Here is a 19,179-nt window from a genome sequence, read left to right on the forward strand (position 1 = left end):
AGAAATCAAAGCATTTAGAAATGCCAAGCTATGCATTACACTGCATCCATGCTGAAAAATGATGAAATACTTAAAAAAGAAACTGATCCACCTTAAAAATATTGATATTTTAATCACTTCAGTGAGTAATCAAGTTTCTGGCTCTTTTTTTGGGAAAATTATGTTCTCTTCCATGGAATAGGCTAAGTCAATATCATGAAGTTCATATCCTGAAGTGGGAAACTGTATCAAAGATTTTCTAGAGAGAAAGGTTTAGCAGCTCCTCTTTGTATGAAGACCAGTCAAGTTTCATAATTCACAAGTGAGACTTTCAAAGGATTACCAACCACAAATTGAGACATCAACTATTGTTTTTATACTTACCTGGTGGAAGAGCTGGTGGTGGTGTAGGATTCTTGGGAAGAGAGTCCTCTGCATTAACAGGTTCTACTCTGTGGCCCCTTTTTAATTTTGGTTTTTTACTTTTTTTCTTACTGTTATCTACATCCAACAGAAATAAAACATATCCTACATCAGATTCTAATACAATTGTTGGGGAGATACATCAGTTTTCAGTCCAAACTTAGACGTAAAATTATGGGAAATGTAAATCATACAACAGTTTGCTATAGCTAATGAACTGTGGGCCTAAAATATTGGCAAACACAGGTCACACAATATTTTTCTATAAGAAAATAAACTATGGGCATAAAATATATGCAAACTCTATGTTTCCATGAAGAAATTCAACTTATATAATCTATTTCTGCATTTTTCTGTTTCCAATAGATGACATTGGTATGTGGTATAATGGCAATATGGACAGAAGGAAGAAGCATGTGAAAAATCACATGAAATTATTTAAAAGGCAGCAGTTTTACCTGAGTCAAGGCATTCTGAGGCTTGTTGGTCACTCTCTTCTGTATGCTGCAAAAGCTGGGCAGTCGTAGAGTTGCACCTTTCCAACCTGCTGTCATTTGTGTTTTGGCTACTGCTACTTGATATGTGGTCCTGCTCTGCTTGAGGATTCAAAACAATTGTAGCCTTTTCAGTCTCCAACTTTTGCCTCTTCTTTTCCTTTTCCAGCTGTTTTTCATTCTAACAAAATGGACAAGATTTTTTTTTTAATGACTTCAAATGCTGTAAACTGTCTAGTAAGTCAGGAAGGTTATTAAAAAATGAAAATATTCCCTCAATATCCTACATTTAGCATAGAATTTATTTTCAAATAGATGAAGAAATTAAATTTCCAATACCCTACCCAGAGGAAGGGAGGGGGAATCATAAAACAGAAGGATCTTTAGACTTATTGCCTGTTCTCTTGTTTTACTATTGGTTCTATTAAAAAAAACCCCAAAACTATCTTCTACTTTCTTTCCCTTCAATTATTTTTTTTAATGAATTACTTAAAAAAAATACAGATGCACAGATCCTAAGTCTTCAGAAAATGCTATCCCAGTTTGGATAAATACCTATTGTGGCATACAACCACAATGACAGGCTGCTTCACAATTTTCTGCAATATTCACAGCTGCACCTTTATTTTCTTGCTTTTGATGTTATTGCTCAATGGATTATTGTGCATGTAGCTGCCTTGACATGTGCTGTGGATATGGGTGCTTTTGTCTTGGAGAAAGGCAAATGTTTGAACTACTTGCTGGAAAAGTTCACATGTGTCTTTAGATTGTGTTATCTCCAGGCAACTGAATAAAAAAATATGAAGTCAGAAACGTAGGTTGAGGGAACTTTAATATATGAATGTGATTTTCATATTTCAAAATTAATAAAAATTCTCAGGAGTCTATTTTCAACTGAAAAGAGGTTATGCTCACGAAACTGAAAAACTGAAGAAGTCAGGAATATTTGAAATGACTCACCACATCACTAAAACACTTTAGAAGAAACTAATAGACCTTGAATATTTTCCACTTCTGAATCCCAGGAGTTTAATTATGAAATGTTTTCAGTCGTGTGTTTATATTTATACTGTATCTACAAAAGTTTTATTGGCCAATCAATAATAGAGGTTTTCTTATCACAAAAACATTGATTCAACACACAGAATACAAGGCTGTCAAGATTAAAATAAGAGTTAAAAAAAGTGCTGTGCAGACAGGCTTAGAACAACTCTTTCAAATGACCATTTTTCTCACTGCCTCTCAGACATCTGTTAGTGGTAGTGCTAAACAGATCCAGATTTCCACATACTATCCTACCTCAGAGATTACAGCAGATATAGGCTGGAAGGGGTTTCCATGTTTCCCAGGCTCAGGGTCTTCCTCCTCAGGTGCATTTCCTTCTTCTTTTTCCCTTTGGCATTGTTGGTGGGTTTATGTTGTTTCAGTGGTTTTGGTGTTTGGTTTTGAGGGTATTTTTTTGGGGCAAGGGAAGGGCAAAGAGGGAGAAAGAATAAAGAATTATGAAGAAACCATAAATTTTATAGAGAACAATGTCAACCCTCCCCAATACACCTCTTAGTGTGGCATAAACAATCCAACATGGTCAAGAGGTTTTGTGTGTGTAGAGACACGTGGCAGATCAGGAGAAAACCAATTTTTTTAGAAATTTGTGAAACATATGAAGACCATGCCAAGTTCCAGCTGTTTAAAATGTACTTTACTAATTTACTAGCTGATTTAAACCAAAACAGCCAGAATATAGTCCAAGACACTTCCCAGATACTTCACACAGTAACTGAGACTCAAAATTCTCTGCCTATATAAGGCAGAGGACAATAGTGCTCAGCAAATATCTTAGGAATGCCCCAGTAAAATGATTAACATCAGTTTTTCATAGGCACCACAACAGGCTGCTAAAGACTAGTAAAACCTCTGAAGGGGAGTAATCACTTATCCTGCTTCCCCTCAGTGCATCATCTTTAGTTCCTTCATGACTCACCTGTTGGATATCCTGAAGTTTATTAAGCATGGTATTAAATAAATTTTCGTATCTAGTCTTTGGTAATTCACATATGGGTTACAGAATCTAACTTAATACTTTATTTTAGAAGGTAACTTCAGATTAAATTACAGGAATTATTTTTTAGGCCAGCCTTCTGTGAAGTTGTATTAGTAAGGCCAAATTTATTCCACAATTACCTTTCAATTCTCATTCACAGTACATTTCCAGCATGCACTAAATCAAATAAAGGGGATGAAGAGGCAAAAGCTTCAAAAGAAAGATTCTTGGCTTGTAAGCTTTAAATCCAGGACAGCCTGGTTCCCATAAGAACTATGCACAGGACTGAACCAAATATCTTAGAGAAGGGAGGAAGGATGGAGTAGGAATCACAGGCAAAATACCTCTGCTCCCGTATCCTCCTGACTCGCTCAGCTCGTTCCAGTTTCTTCTGCTCCTCAAGTGCTTTTTGCTCTGTTGTGTCTCTCTGGATGCGCTCATGTAAGGCATCAAAATCCTTTGCTATGATATGGAGGAGCCAAAATAACCCCTTTTTTATTGATTTATCAATTTTTTTTCCACAGCCCATGACTGCTGAGCAAGGTTCCTGTAAATACACAGAGAAGGAGGGAAAAAATATTTGTGGTTCAGACCACATTCCTTGACTGGAAACAAGAAATTAGCTGAACAAATACGGGTTATAAATAGTCCATGCTAGATTTATCAGTCAAAATGGAAAAATCTGAGATGAAAAATAATCAGCTTTGCTTCAGTTCATGACAAAAAATTCAGCATGTTCATAAGCACCTCGGGGATAAATAAAATCTCCTGAGAATTTGTCAGAAAAGCTGTCAAACCAATTCAATTTTTTGTACCAGAACAGGCACTGCACCTCGCCTGGAGTAAAACTTTTTGTCATTATACTCTCAGCAGCAAGTGAGAGAAACATGATCTAGGCAAAGCTGTTGGAAGTGACAGGCAAACCTCATCGAGAAAATAGTTCTGAAATAGTTATGAAAACACATCTGGTAAGAAAACATTGAAGGGCCAAGAGTGCTTCTCTTGAGATTAAAACACTTCAGGCAAATAGAATAATAGCTTTCAAAAACATAAGATGAAACTGCAAATAGGAAAAGAATAATTTCCTCTTAATTTTTCATTTCAGGATGACAAGCTTTAACTGGGACAAAAGAGATGGGGCTTGATCCAGGCTTGAAACATGGAGAAGATATTCTGTCAAGATCTCCTGGGAACTCTTTTCCAGAATGTTTTGGAGCACTGTGTGTGTCTCTTAAAACATTCTCTGAGTAACAATTGAATAGATCCAGCTATGTGTATAACATGTAGAGATGGTATTTCATGCTGATCATGTTCAGGATTTGTGTTTATGGAGAGACCAACTCTCCAGTGTCAAGATCTGAAAAACTCTCAGTGCTCTCTCCATCTGACAAGCATTTAAATGGCACCACAGTCAGATATTGAATGTGCAATTTATGACAGAAAAAAAAGAATTCTGACCAGTTATGTTTAAATTAAGGTTCAAATATGAGTCCTTTTCACTATGGAACCCTACAAAAACCTCCAGCAGGACCTACTCAGAAAGGAGATGTACAGAAGATGGATACAACTTGTTTCTTTGAGGAAACAAAGATCAAACACTGGCCAGCACGGGACAATGTTCTCAGTTTTCATCAAGATCATTGTTACTGCAGTTTGGTTACAAAATATAAAAATTTAGAAATATGGAATACACAGACAAATAAGAAAAAGAGGTAGGTCATTCTCACTGACACTGTCCAACAGCAAGACAAATTATTCCTCCCATTTGTTTTAATACTGTGTGGGGAAATTTAAAGATCCAGTGGAAAATTAACTAAAAGAATAAGAAGAAACAAAAGGTTTTTTGGTCCCTGCCCAACTTTTTATCTTGTTTCACAATACCTCTGTTTAAATTGACCCCAGGAGTCATCCCACTGAAGGAATTTGGGACCATGTTTATCTTAAAAAGCCTGGTGAAGAAGGTGTCCATTAGAGTATGGAACAGTCTTATGAGTGTGTGATCTGGTATCTTTAGTAATTACACATAAAATAGAAATAAAGAAAAAGAAGAGCATTTTACTGACACGTCAGAAATTAGGCAATTCAGATGTACTGGAATACACTAGTATCTTTCAGGTCTTTTTTACTGAAAATTTTTCAAGAAAATATTTTTGGCACTGAAGTTCCTCGAAAATAAAACAAGGATGAACTTGCGATTTTAATTTTTATCATTGCTATATGTGCATAGTGCAAAGTGCACTAACTGAAAGAAAGCACTCAGATAATCATGACACAATAAACAGAGCTGTGCCCTGCTCTAACTCAGCTATTGTAGCAAATAATAGCGATATGTAGTGCTCAATAAATTTTGCAAACCTCCCTAATGAATTAAAATTATTTTTAAATTTTAAAATCCAAAGCTGAAATGGTTTTGCAAAAATGCCTTATTTTGCTTAATAACAGCATAACATTTATTATCTTTCAAAATTATTTTAAAGCCATCAGAAAAAGATTGTGGAATTAAAACCCTACCTAAGACACTGGTTGATTAAAATAAAGGCTTAAAGAAAAACTTCAGGGACTACTAATGTGGATATATTATTTGAAATATCGACCAATATTAAGTAAGTTTCATAAAGATTTCTGATTTTGGCTCCCCCCACAATGACTTCCTGCTAGGTTTTTTTCTTAACAGGACAGTGAATACTGCATCTAAATTTCAGTTTTATGCCATATAGCACAATTTCCTACCTTAATGGAAGCTTTACAAAGATATGAGAAAATACAGCATCTTAAAATCTACTTACAATTTGACAGAGACACTTGTGTTCATTAACCAGCCTTTCCAGAGATAACGACTCGATTATATCTGCTTCTGACAGTGCTCCTTCTCTGTCCTGCTTATTTGCCAGCCTAGAGGGAAGATCAAAAGAAACACTCAGCATCCTGCCACTAGAGAGACTTTGACATCTCCAAAAGCTGAGGAAGAAGGGGAAGACTGAGAAAGAAAAGATAAAATTCCTTGTTTCAGCTTTAATTATTTCTTCCACTTAATAAGTATGTTAGTCTAGGCACCATTTTCATCAGATACTAATGTTAGATAATCACTAAGGTGCTCAGTAATAATTTAATATTATTTCTAGAGAAATCAATCATATTTACAGTAAAGAAAATGGACATAATAGACCATCCTGCTTTACATCTAAAGCAGCACAGGAAGATCTGTTAGAGCCTCTGGATGAAAGTTCACGGTTTTGCAACTTCCCAAACCATGAGAATTTCCCTGTGTAAAAGTGCTTCAGGATCATCTCACTGCCTGTAACCCAGCATTTCTCTCTGATGCCAAACAATGTTTTGAACTTGCTCTTCCTGAGTAAAACTTGCAGTGTAGAGGGAGGGACCTGCATGAATGGCTCTAAAAACCTTATTTTATTAAATTGATGAAAGCAAAAAAAAAAAAAACAAACAAAAACCCACATAGCTCACAAAGTAAGTATTCTGTAAGATGAAGATCACTGTCTTGCCACTTATATATGATAGGAAACAGGACTCTAGAAGACAGACATTCATTTACGAGTATAAAAATACAATCCAACCTCATTTTGCACTTTCTACAACATCAATAATCCAAGCCAAGTGCTGCACAGCATTAGAAAATAGGAAATTTGTACTTGCTTCTCTCTAATAAAGGAATTCCACTCAAACAATGCTCCTCTGAAATTTAGCAACATTTCCATGACATAAGAACTCTGACTCAGTTTTCCAGATAAGAAGACAAATGGCAGAAGGTTTTGGAACCAGACATCATAGTCCTTCCTCCTGAAATCTCAAGTCATTATCATTAATTCAAATGGCTTTTAGGGAACTTAGGCCAAAGCTTGTACTTCGAATTTATGTTAATTCCTTGCTGGGAAGGAACAGTCGTAAGAATTCACTCCATAGTTACCAGAACTTGTCAGCACCTTAATTTGATCTAAGACCTTATTCTTCCATATTCTCCAGAATCCCAGTATGAAAGCTTCAGTTCTTAATTATTTTACTCTCAAGAGAATTTTCTGCATCAAAAGCATTAAAAAAAAAAGCTGTGTTGCATCTACAGCCCAAACCCCCATATTCTTTGTCACCATTACCCTCATGAGCTACGATTCATTATCTAATCTTTCATCTTCCTTTTCAAGAATTTGTTTATGAAGGAGACCATAGAAAAGCAGCTTCTCAAATGTCCAGTCTCTCTCAATCTTCACCATTCTTAACTATTTGTGGTCCAAACCATTCAAACCATTCACTTATTTATCATCATCCTGAGGATAAAAATCCCTATGTCCTACTGATAATCAAAACTTTGCTGGCTTAACCTGCAGAGCTGGAGAGAGCACAAAGCTCCCTGCCCTTCCTTGATACTGAATTCCCACTTCTTAAAGAGAGAACTTCTACAGTGCTTTGTAAGATGTAGTGCAGGGATTCCCAAACCGCTGCTCAATGCATATACAGAACCTGTGGTATTTTCAATATGTTTATAAAACTCTGGCACTGCTTCTTTTCATCAACCAGCTAGAACAAGACTTATCCCCTCAGTATTTAGCTATGAAACCAAAGTTAAACCAGGGAAAAACTGAGATGCAATGCAAGGAAGTAATTAAAAGACTGGAAACAATTAACTTCACTTTTTTTCTCCCCCACATAACCTATTCTGTTAGTCTGAAAATCCTACTGTGCTGCCTCTTAGTCTCAAAAAGCATTCCTCAGCAGTGCTGTCAATTCATCTAGATCTAACTGAAGGCAGTATTTCTGAGCAGTGTTTGTTGCCACAGCCTATTCCTCCCTCACCTGAAGATTAAATAACTGCACTATTTCTGCTGCTCTTGCTCTGCACACCCTACAAAGCACAGCTGAAGCAGAATGAAATGCTGGTAAACTGCATAGCTCGGTGGCAGTTTGACACTAACATTCCACAGCTTGCAGTACCTGCTGATTTTTAATCTCAAACACCTTGAAAGGTGTCATATTTGTCTTTCTGGTCAATTAGCTTCCACTTTCTCTGCAGCAATACTGACTGAATTCCAAAAATGTGGCTGAGGTGCTGTACCTGGAAAAGCAACATATCCAAATAGCTGTCTGTGCCTAATCTTCCCAGGAACTGAGGTGGTTTTGCTGAGGTCCATCTACTGCTGGACACCCCTGCCCACTTCACACTTTAGGTCAAACTTCTAAATGGAGTTCAAGTATTTTTAAGATATTGTAGACAAATGCATTATTCTGCAGAGGCTTTTTTTTCCCCCCCATGAACAGGTCCATCTACCCTCAAAAACTCCTTTTCCCTCCATGCTTTGGTACAGAAGAAAGCAAAGCCTGCACTTACACTTGTGCTTCCAAGGTAGGCACTGCTCCACTCGCAGCTTCTAAGGGGAGCTGCTCCAAGGCACTTCCTGCTGCTGGCACTCCAGAGGGATCCGCCTCCCAGCAGGGCTGGCTTTCAAACAGGCACAACCAGATTCCCCAGGCACAAAGTAATCAATTTGCCTGTCTCCTGCAGTGGCAGAAGGCAGTTTCAGTCTACCACTCCTGAGGATGATCACACTTGGACAACGATATAAGAATTAGAAGCAGGAAGAATGAAGGAAATACTTCAGGGAATGTTACTCAAGACACGTTCCTTAGGGAATATTCTGGAAAAATGTTTTTGGGACTACACTGAAGCTCAACCTCAGGAGTTCCTGTGTAAAGGATAAAAGCCACCATCACAGGATTCAGAGGTAAATATTCTTCTCTTAATGTTTCTAAATTTGCAAATATCAGTAAAAGACTTTCTAGTGGGGCTTAGAATGGAAATGTGTGTAAGTGTCAAGACATAAAAATAATGTATGTATGTCTGCTTTGCAGAGTTAGGTATTTCTGTGGGTGAATATGGACTTACAGCTCTGCTGCTCTTGCACAGGGCCACCAGGGTTTGAGGCAAGTTTTTTGCAAAAAAACCTTTTCTTTAGGGAATACATCACTTATCTTAAAAGACAGACCTTCATTTTAATCTTTCAAGTCAGTTGAACTTCATATATAGCAATTTTTTCATGTTTAAAAACCTGTAGGAGGTATATATCAAACCATACTTGAAAGCATAGCGGAGTGGCTGTTAGTTTATCATATTAAGTTTGCTGAGTAAGAAGCTTTCATCTATAAAATCATGCTTGGCTTATTTCAGTTTCACATAAAGTATATTTGAATTGTCTTAGTGTAACAAATGTACCTCATGCAAGAAATAAAGTAGGCACCTACTGCTTTTAGATCAAGTAGGATTTTTCTAAGCAACTTGAGAGCTTTTGAACTTTAAGAGTCACAGGAAACAATGTGAAAAGGGAGTGTTATGTGTGCATTGGCACAACTGACATCTACAGCTCAGCAACAATATTTCTCTTTAGAAGCCACTTCTGCCAGAGAAAAACAAAGTCTGAATGCTATGGAAGTTCCTTGACCTTTCTATAAAATCTCCATTACTGAGCAAAGAGGGAAAAAAACCCCAACAGAAACCAAACCAGTATTAAAAGTTTACTTTGAAATACAAGATCTGTAAAAATGTCCCAGATATGCTACTTTTGGGGTTATATTTACTCAGAATCAGTGATCACAACCCCAACATTTTGGGTCAGATCTGCATAGTCTCCATCAAAATTAATGAAGAGCAAAGGATGCCTGAGGTCAAAATTACAGCATCAGAACTACCCCCATGATTGAAAGAAACTGCAGGAAAATGAATTTTTATGAGAATGGTTTACCTAAGATCAAGAATTAGTCTTTAAGATACTTCAAGAAGCCATAGCTTTGAGGGATGGAATTAGCTGGGAAAGCAAAGACAGAAGCTTTGAAATTAAGAGCAGTCTAAAGAAGGGGAAAGAACAATGCCATATTCTTCCCTCTACAGTGAATCTTCTATTTAAAAATGCTGCTCTACCCTTTCTCCCTTTGGAGTTTTTTTCTCTCATCCATTAACCTTTTTCTTGGGCAATCCTGTGGGCAGCCATCAGAAGGATGTTTTTATTCCAGAGAAATGAGGCCTCAGCTGATGCAGCATGAAAAATTTTGTCTCTTCATGCTTTGCTCATGTCAACATCCATGAAAGTCAAACTCCTGACCCACACACAGGCAAAAATAAGTGACTTGTTTTGCTTGTTCCTTCTTCTTCAATTATTGGCAGTTCACGAGCTTTTTGAGGAAGTCATGGAAAACAGAATTCCTCATACTTTTAACAAATAGGAGAACAGACCAACAGTTTCAAGTGGCCCATGGAAGGCAGTCTTGATGAAGTTCTGAGCCTGCTCTATCAGGTGATTTTTTTGCAGAGTGCCTTCCAAATGGAAGTGTTAACAGACCTTCAAGCACATTCTTCTTCAGCATTTCAAGTCCCTGCCCCTTCTGGGTTGCTGACAGCAATGACAAACCAATCAGTAGATTTTGATGGTTGACACGTGCCTCTTTCTCAAATAAATGGACTTATTTCAATTCATGCCTTCAATTCTCATGCAAAACAGTACTTTGAGTAGTATGGTGAACTATAATTAAAAGAAAGTGAATAAAGTACCACAAGATTATTGCCCTGCTCTCATGCAATTTCAGGGAGCTTGTAGGAGACATTTCTGAAAGTCAACATTTTCCCTAGACAGTTCCTCCACGTCACAAATAAGAGAACAGTTAAAACTAAGATTGTAAACTCCTCCTGTTTACAGTATCTCTAGGCAACTTCAGTCTCATATTAGCTTTTGAACATGTCACAAGAACATCAGCAGTTATAATTTGTTTCATTTTGTTAAGTGGCCTCATTCTCACCACAAGTCTGAATCATATTCCTATTTACTGAAAATGTTTCTTGACACACTCTGCTATCAGTTCAATCCCACCTCTTGGTCAAACAGGCTGCAGCCAACAATGTCTGAGCTCACCTAAAGCAAGTTATGTTCAGCTTCCAGATGTGTAATTCCAAAACAAATGGCAATAAATGATATAACAATATATTTTTAGACAAGATTAAAAAAAAAATTAATTGCTTTCTTATACTCTATTTCAATTTGCTATATCAAATGCTAGGCAAACTAAGTATAGTCAAATTGTCTGTATGTTTTTTTTAAAAAATCCTACCTTACATTTATTATAGGTGAGTTCCAAGGCTGTGATAGGCAGTTCTGTGGTCTGACAGAGAAGAAATGGTAATGTAAAGCAGGTGGGATGGTGCACAGCACAAATTCTGAGTCTGCACTTCTACTGTCAGGAAGACAAATCTCTCACACCACTTAGTGCAATACAAAGCTACTGAGTTCAAACTATATATCTTATTAAATAGAAGCCATCCCACCTGTACTCTATCCTCCTGCAGCCCTTTCTCTTGCTCCTATTTTATTTGCAAATACTGAATTAAAATATATCAGTATTTGGACCTTAACGAGGTGATCTTTGGGCAGAGGAGATGATGATTTTCTTTCTAGGTTTCTGCAGCCTCTAGGTTTGTCAGGACTCTTAAAGAGCACTATTGACAGCCAATCTCTGATTAAACAAGTGAAAAAATCACCATCAAAACATGAAGTTCTTACCAATTACAGAGAATTAGCTGCAGACTAAGCGACTTGTAGAGTGAGATCATTGTTTTGTCAGTGAGGTGAAATGCCCTTCACCCTCACTGGGATTTATGTCAGTGCAAAAGCATGAACTCCTCACCTCCTATTATCCAAAGTATCAGCAGGAATGTCTGCAGACATAGAAATGCTGGTAGATGCTTTTCCTCAAGTCTACATCTGCAGCCACACAATCATAACAAAGATTTCAAAACTCCAAGGAACAAGCTCAGATTTGCAGCTGATTCATTGCATCTATCTTAGAACCAAATACTTCAGGAATAGCAAAACACCAACACAAGACAGCTACATCTCCTACAACATGACTGTGTTACAGATTTGTGGTCAAAGGCCCAAGAATATTTAAAAGTATTTTAAGTCTGTTTTCCCCCTCTCCATATTTCTTGAAAAACTCACTCCAGAGCAGCATGATCTGGCTACACTTTTCCAGCAACTTTAGCCTAATTCTTCCCCACCTTACAAATTCTTTGAATACTCAGGTCTGCTCTATTACATTTGAATTTCTTGGTTTTACTCAATACCCACATTTGTCCACCTCCCACAATCCATTTCACACTAATTAGAGAATTCCCAAGCTACCTTGCTTCAAATGCAGCAATTCTATTCCTGTACATACTGGTAATTTTGGTTTCCCTGGAAGTCTTGTGACAGCTTTTACAAAGTGATAGGACAAGGCTGAAGTGTTTTAAATGCAAGAGGAAAAATTTGGGTCACATGCTAGGAAGGAAGAAATTCTTTACCGTGAGAGTGGTGAGACTCTGGCACAGGATGCTCAGAGAGAAGTTTTGATCATCCCTGTTGCTGAAACTGTTACTGATTTTGCACTGTCATCTCATCTGTGGCATATTTTTAGGCAGAGTAAGCTCTCTGCCTTTGGTATTTTCTTGCTGAACCACTCCCACACTTCCCACAAACAGAAACTTGAACTTACAACTATTTTTAAGTATGTTTTGCCAAGGACTTATTTTACAACAGAGATGCTTAAGGGGGTATTTTCATCCAATCACCTTGTGTCTCATAATCCTTGGTTTAAGCACATTAGTTTACAAAGTATTTAAGTTAAAGGAAACTCTTTAAACAAAGGAGAAAATAAATGAAACTTATAGCAAGATACTTTAGTTACTTCTGATGCATCTTTGAGTAACAGGGCAAGATTCCAGAACAACGCCAAACAAGTTCTTCCTTTCCTTGTGAGAACATGAGAGAGCACAAACTGCATTTCTACACAAAACACCAGCTTTCCCCTAAGACTACTATAAGGATTTTAAACTATATTCATTTAAATAGTGTATGTCTAATTTTTTGTTGCTAACTTAAGACACTTAAGCAGTCATCAAGCTCCAGAGTATGACACCAAGATTTACTCATTGCCATTGTGCTCAGAAAAAAAGTTAGATGGGTTTCTTGGCAACACATGACAGAGCTGTAATGTAATTTCACTGCAGCTTGGAAATGCATAAAAAATAACAATTAAAAAAAAAAAAAAATGAAAAAAAAGAGCTTAGGATTGCATGTAACATGAAATTCCTTTGGGACATGTTGCCTGAAAGCATTGTCTACCCAGTGCCCTTAACTGACTCATAGCTAAGGGTCAGGAAAACAAACCTACCCTTATTTTTGGTGCAATCATTTAAAAAAACCCAAACAAAAAAACCCTCCCAAAACAACAACAACAAAAAAACTACTAACAAACAAAAAGCCAGAAGTTTCAGCACAGGTAAGGAAGGCAGCATGAGCCAGAACACAGATCATCCATCTCAAAGAGCTCTTAATGAAAGGACTCTGTTTCTTGATTGCCTGCAAGTCCTCTTCTCTGGAAGAGAGTGCAGGATGTTAAAACTCAGGTAAGGTGGCTAATTGTATCAAAAGATCAAATAGAAACAGCACCTTTGCTGTCAGGAATTTTAATCAAGGTGCTGAATAACCAAGATCTAGTGAACAAAAGCAGAAATTAAAATAAACAAGAGGCTTTGGGGTTAATTTGGGGACTGAGGAAAAAATAAAACAATCCAGCAAAGCCAAATAAAAAGCCATTAAACCCAATTACAACTAGAAACAAAAGAGTTCCACACAATTAATTTTCCTACTTCACCCATCCAATTATGTCTTTTAACTTAATGTAGCCCAAATCTTATTTTAGGATGTAGGCTCCATGTTTCTTGGGTCTACTGATAAATTCATCAGACAGGTGGAAGAATATTCTATGTGGTTGCTTTGCAATTAAGCAAGTGGACCTTTCAACTAGCCTTTTTTTTTTTTTTTTTGAGTTGAGAAGATAATACAAAAAATTTCATTTCTGTCAAACTCATTATCTTTGAATTTTGGACTTACTTTATCATCATGACAGATTCTTATGGTGGTCCAGCTAGTAGGATTCCCCTAGTCAGTGTGCTGAGGTAATTGTCTTTATCAAGACTTCTCCAGTCACAAATAGCATCTGTTTAAATGGAGAGATTCATATAACCCTGTTCCTGAGGAACAACACAGCCAAGTTATCAGAAGGCAAAGACTCTTGCAATACCCTTAAAATATATTTGACAAGGATGTGAAAATTGCATTTCTGAACCTGACAAGTATTTATAGCTATATATAAAGATGCTTCAAGAAGAAAAAACTTAATCACCAATGGGTTTGCATGATAATAACTGCAATGGGCAGTGAATGTAGGGGCCACACTAAGTCACTGGAGTGCTTTCAGTCCACATACTCCATTTATTCCACTATAAAGAATGGGCATGTTTTCCTTTTACTGACAAAAACGTCAAGGAAAATGAAGTGCTTTCATCTCAGTGAAAAGAAAAACAGGATGTACCCCTATATACAAACACATAGGACAAAACAAGGACTCAGTAAATGAACAGAGATTGTTGTGGAACACTCAAGAAGCCAAGCCAACAGTTTCCAAGGTTATCTCTGTCATGGAGACATCCTCATTTCTTTGAAACCAGCATGTGTTCCAATTGCCAGTATAATCAAGTACAATTATTGGCAAGCCTGTTCAGTAGCAGGCTTTGAAGGCAAGCCCAGCAGCAGAGAAGATATGAAACTAAGATTCAATTGCTTACATTCCAGTCTTTTGAGAGACCGATCTTTAAAAAAGAAAAAAAAAAAATCTCTAGTATTTTCTGCTCACTCCTTTGATATTTAACAATATTTGCAGATTTGTTTTCCAGTTCTGTGAGGTTCTTCCCTCCAGCCCCAAGGAACACAGTTATTTCAAGAGCAATGCACCAATTCTCTTAGATACAAGAAATTCTTGTCTCCTCATAGCACAAGCATTAATGGTGCCCTTAGAACTTGCACCTAATCCCAGGTCTGCCCAGCCCTGCTAAATTAATGGGTCAACAGATGTGTGAGGCTGGACTAGAACAGATTTTCAGGTCACTTCTCTGAAGCCCTGTTTAGAGCCTCGGGTCCTTTCACATGCCCCCAGCTGAACTTTCCCTGCTGGTAGCAAGCAGCCCTGGAACATTCCTGAAGAATGTTATCTGGGAGAAACTGCCTGACTTCTGCCATGGGGACATCCACTGAAAAGTTCAGCAATGTAGAGGCATTATTGTCATGAAATTTATAAATTTTGCATCTTCCCCACCCCAGAATAATGTTCTTCAATAAATAACTTGCACTCTTGTCTGATCACAAATCTGAGCACACTATTGTAACTTCTAATGATTGCCAGACTTTTGGGATTGTCTCGATGTGAATCAACAAACACTAAATTCAAATATTATGGTGTAAAAAAGGAGTAAGGAAAATCCACACTAGGGTAGAATATCAACATTCTTTCTCATGACTAACCTATGAAGAATTTCAGGTTTTGTTTTTCAGCTAATCCTCCTGCAGAAAGCCAGATTTAAGTCTGTGAAGACATGTCCACAGTGCTCAACTACATGACTTACACAAAAATCTGTTTAGAGACTACATATGCATAGGGGAGCAGAGATACCACAGCAGTATCATTTGGAACTGTTCAAATAAAAGAAATTTGCATATTGAAAGGGTACTGTATAGACCTTTTGCAGCTTCTAAAAATGCATCTTTTGGATACTATTAAGAAATTGTACATTTGCTTGCTAAGAAAAAATAAAATCTCTAGAATCAGGGTTAAATAAGAGTTGCACCTATTTAATGCTGCAGTTTCAGAGAACAGCCCTAAAAGCTCTGAAACAGCCAGGAGATAACACTGTGCTGTTTAACCTTTATGCTTGAACAGCCCTTTGAAAGACACACATCTGACTGAACCAGAAGACCCTAAGTAAAAAATCCCATAATCTTTCAGTCCTGAACATGTTACTTCTGACTGAAATTTTCCATTCTTGATCACAGTCCAAGGAAATAATTTACATGGAGTTTGAGAAAAATACCTTCTTCCCTATGATTAAAAATAGTTGAACTTAGTTTCCATTGGGCGTGTTTTAGAAAATATCTTGCTCTTAACTATCTCTCCAGTAAAGCTTGCACAACAGCTTGGGAATAAAACAAAACTCTATCTGCTTTCTGTTAAATAAGAAACAGCACTGAATTGTAGCTCACTGTGGTTCACAATGGGTTCACAATGTACATTTGCATCAATTTTATGAAGAATGTAAATGACAGTGTAAGAGTAGGTAACAGTAATTCAAAGAATGCTTAGAAAACCTTCATGCTGCAACATTATTGATATGGATTCATCACCACAAAAACTCAAACATAAAAAATCAATTGATTTTCATGCTAAATTATTAGAGTTCTTAAATGATGAGAGTCCTGTTGTTCTGTTTTGCTGTAGCTAACTGCTTCAGTTGCTATCTAACTCTCCAGGCAAGGAAAGGCAAGGAAAATGGAGAAAGGCTTTTGAGTGTGGCCAAATTAATAATCTAAATTCAATGCCATAATGCTGATTCCTTACAAGGTCTGTCTCAATCTCGAAAACAAATATTTCATACTCAGAATCCAAAAATGGAACAGCCCCACTCACTTCTACTTCCAAAAATATTTATAGATTAGTTTTCATCAAGTAAAGAGTAACGATAAAATAATTTGAGTTACTCCTCTCTTCCTCCCCAAAATAAAAGTCCTCTCCACACTTCTCTGGTCCAAGTTCCGTGCTCAAATTTACCACAAAATGGCCTTGGGCTACAAATCACAATTTATTCAGAATACTCCCCACTTCCAACTCATTGCAACTTTTACTTTGGTGCAGAGGGAAATAGCTCTAAACTCTAAAACTGCTTTTCATATATACATGTAACTACTAACATTGATTGTTGTTACATTTTGATTACAGTGCAATGAAACAAACCAAACAAAAAAGACACTGGAATTAACTTCCTGTGTTGCAAGAGGGGTAAAAAAAACGTAACAAAAAAAAAAGCACCTAACAAAAAACGCAGGAAATAATCCTGACCACATAAACCATGAAAGATCGTCTGCAAGAGCTCAAATTGAGGGCTAAGGAACTACAGATAGCTGGGGAAAACAATGGTTCAACTGTACAAGAAGAGGAGCAGGAGGAGTTTGAACAGCAGGCCATTATTTATGAAAAAGAGCCCATAACTGAAAGGCACTTGCATGAAATCCAGAAGCTTCAGAACGAAATTAATAATCTGGTGGAAGAAGTCAATAAATTCAGCCAACAACAAAAAAGCCTCGTGTCTTCAATGAGAAGATTCAGCGTTCTCAAAAAGGAATCTAACATAGCAAGAGAAATCAAAATTCAAGCAGAACACGTACGCAAATGTTTGGATGAACTGTCAAAAGCAGTGAGGAAAGCTGAAACTGAGCACGGGCCAGCCCGAGCCACGGTGAGGATCCTGGCAGCCCAGCACGCCTTCCTGTCCCACCGCTACCTGCAGGCCATGCTCTCCTACAACGAGGCTATCACTGCCAAGCAGGACAAGTGCAGGACCTTCATCCTCCGCCAGCTTGAGGTAGCTGGGAAAGAGGTGTCTGAGGAGGAAGTCAATGACATGCTCCAGCAAGGAAAATGGGAGATCTTCAATGAAAATCTGCTCACTGAAGTCAAGATTACTAAAGCTCAGCTGTCAGAGATTGAGCAGAGACACAAAGAACTGATCAATCTGGAGAACCAGATCAAAGATGTGAAAGAACTCTTTATCCAGATCTCAGTTCTGGTGGAGGAGCAAGGGGAGATGATCAATAACATAGAAATCTGCATGAACAACACTCAAGAATATACTCAAGTGTCTAAAGAAAAGTTTGGGCTTGCAGTCAGGTATAAAAAAAGAAACCCTTGCAAAGCCATTTGCTGCTGGTGTTGTCCGTGCTGCAGATGACACAAGAAATGAACTGCTTGAAATACCAATGGTTCCTCCACACCAAACTGACCTTGGAAAGCACTCTTGGAATCCCTCAACTGCTTAATTGTTCTTCCCACCTTCCCTTCAGCACAGCTCTCAGGAAAAACTGCATCCATTTGTCAAAAGAGAGTAAAGAATTTTACGCTTTTCACGGAAACACGTGAACTACAGGAAAGGATCAAAGGATAAAAGTGACGCTTTTTGGTTCTTCTGAACTTATTCAAAGTTTAGAAGTTCTAAAGTACAGTTTGCTTCTTCCACCTAAAACAGTGTGGCAACAAACTGTGCTGTTGGGAAGCATTGAAAATACTGTTAATCTCAAAGACAGGATTCATAAAAATGTTTTATCTACTTTTCACAAAATAGTAACAAGTAGTTTTAATTGTCTTGTGTTTTTTTAGCATTTATATTTACTTGCTCAAATTCTAAATCATTTTTTTCCCCAGGAATCTGAAATTCTACAAAACAAATCCACACATGAAGCAGACACCACTAGTAACAATCCAGAATGGGATGCCTAAACCAAACAAGAGGTCAGAAAACTTACCAGGAATGTTTCAATACTACCTCTATAGGAAGAGTTCATAAACTTCTCATAAACTGACACAGACATATTTATATTATTCAGCTCCAGAGGGAGAGCCCTAGCAGGATAGGGGAATAAGATCTTTAATTACACACTCACAAGGCACATTCTTAATGCTGCCTGTCTTACCTAAATACACAGTCACATCTGCAGTCTCACTTTTGCTAGCACAAAAATTAACGAAAAAATCAAATAAAAAATAGAACTCCATCCTTACACCCCCTACTCCTCCCCCATACTCTAGAACCAGAGAATTATTTAGGTTGGAAGGAACCTCCTGTAACCATCTCCTTTTGGAACTGAGTGGGAAATAGCTCTCCATACAATTTAACAGACAATAGCAATGTAACAGAGACACAAAAAGTTATTTCCAAAAGAAATTAAAAAAAGGAATTCCACACTAAAAACAAACAGCAAACCAGAAATGTATTCCTGAACTGCCTTGCACTGTGCAAGGACACAAACAATACCACTTTATTTGGGTAGTCAGAGAAGGCATAAGAAACTGCACTGCAATTCAGCAAAACACTGAGTGAACTGGATGCTTTTAGTTGCATGTAGTGGGAAAAAAATATAGTCTGCTATCAAGTCATTTTCACATTGTGATATTTAGAAATAGTTGGATTTCCTCCATCCCAGATTAAAACTGCAACTGAAATTAACTGCTGTCAAAATACAATCAAAGATCTGAACCTTAAAGGGAAAAAAATTACTTACACAGTAGCAGCAAAAAATAAACTTAAATGATGACACTACTGAAACT

General features: G+C 37.3%; 2 protein-coding genes across 9 annotated transcripts in view; one reads left to right on the top strand and one right to left on the bottom strand.

Annotated features, from left to right (window-relative positions):
* The window catches only part of ARL13B (ADP ribosylation factor like GTPase 13B), a 33,359-nt gene that overhangs the window by 5,214 nt on the left and 8,966 nt on the right, over positions 1–19,179 (bottom strand). For all 8 annotated transcript variants that reach the window (XR_001521765.3, XR_001521763.3, XM_019006755.1 and 5 more), the window contains 5 exons: positions 5,724–5,829; positions 3,282–3,484; positions 2,196–2,289; positions 861–1,077; positions 364–480 (listed from right to left, as the gene is read on the bottom strand). Coding sequence is in view for 6 of the 8 variants with exons in the window: in XM_019006755.1 (XP_018862300.1) it covers positions 364–480; positions 861–1,077; positions 2,196–2,289; positions 3,282–3,484; positions 5,724–5,829 (737 nt within the window). In the remaining 2 variants the exon portion in view is untranslated. The remainder of the gene's footprint in view (positions 1–363; positions 481–860; positions 1,078–2,195; positions 2,290–3,281; positions 3,485–5,723; positions 5,830–19,179) is intronic.
* On the top strand, positions 8,368–18,216 carry STX19 (syntaxin 19). The gene is made up of 2 exons (XM_015628667.3): positions 8,368–8,669; positions 16,798–18,216. The coding sequence occupies exon 2, from the start codon at positions 16,928–16,930 to the stop codon at positions 17,804–17,806; it is 879 nt and encodes a 292-aa protein (XP_015484153.1). The 5' UTR covers positions 8,368–8,669; positions 16,798–16,927; the 3' UTR covers positions 17,807–18,216.

Source organism: Parus major, chromosome 1, assembly GCF_001522545.3.
Source record: "Parus major isolate Abel chromosome 1, Parus_major1.1, whole genome shotgun sequence".
Classification (NCBI taxonomy): Eukaryota; Metazoa; Chordata; class Aves; order Passeriformes; family Paridae; genus Parus; species Parus major.

What these genes read in the sequence shown, in the direction of transcription:
- STX19 (XM_015628667.3), top strand. Translation starts at nt 16,928, where the DNA reads ATGAAAGATCGTCTGCAAGAGCTCAAATTGAGGGCTAAGGAACTACAG.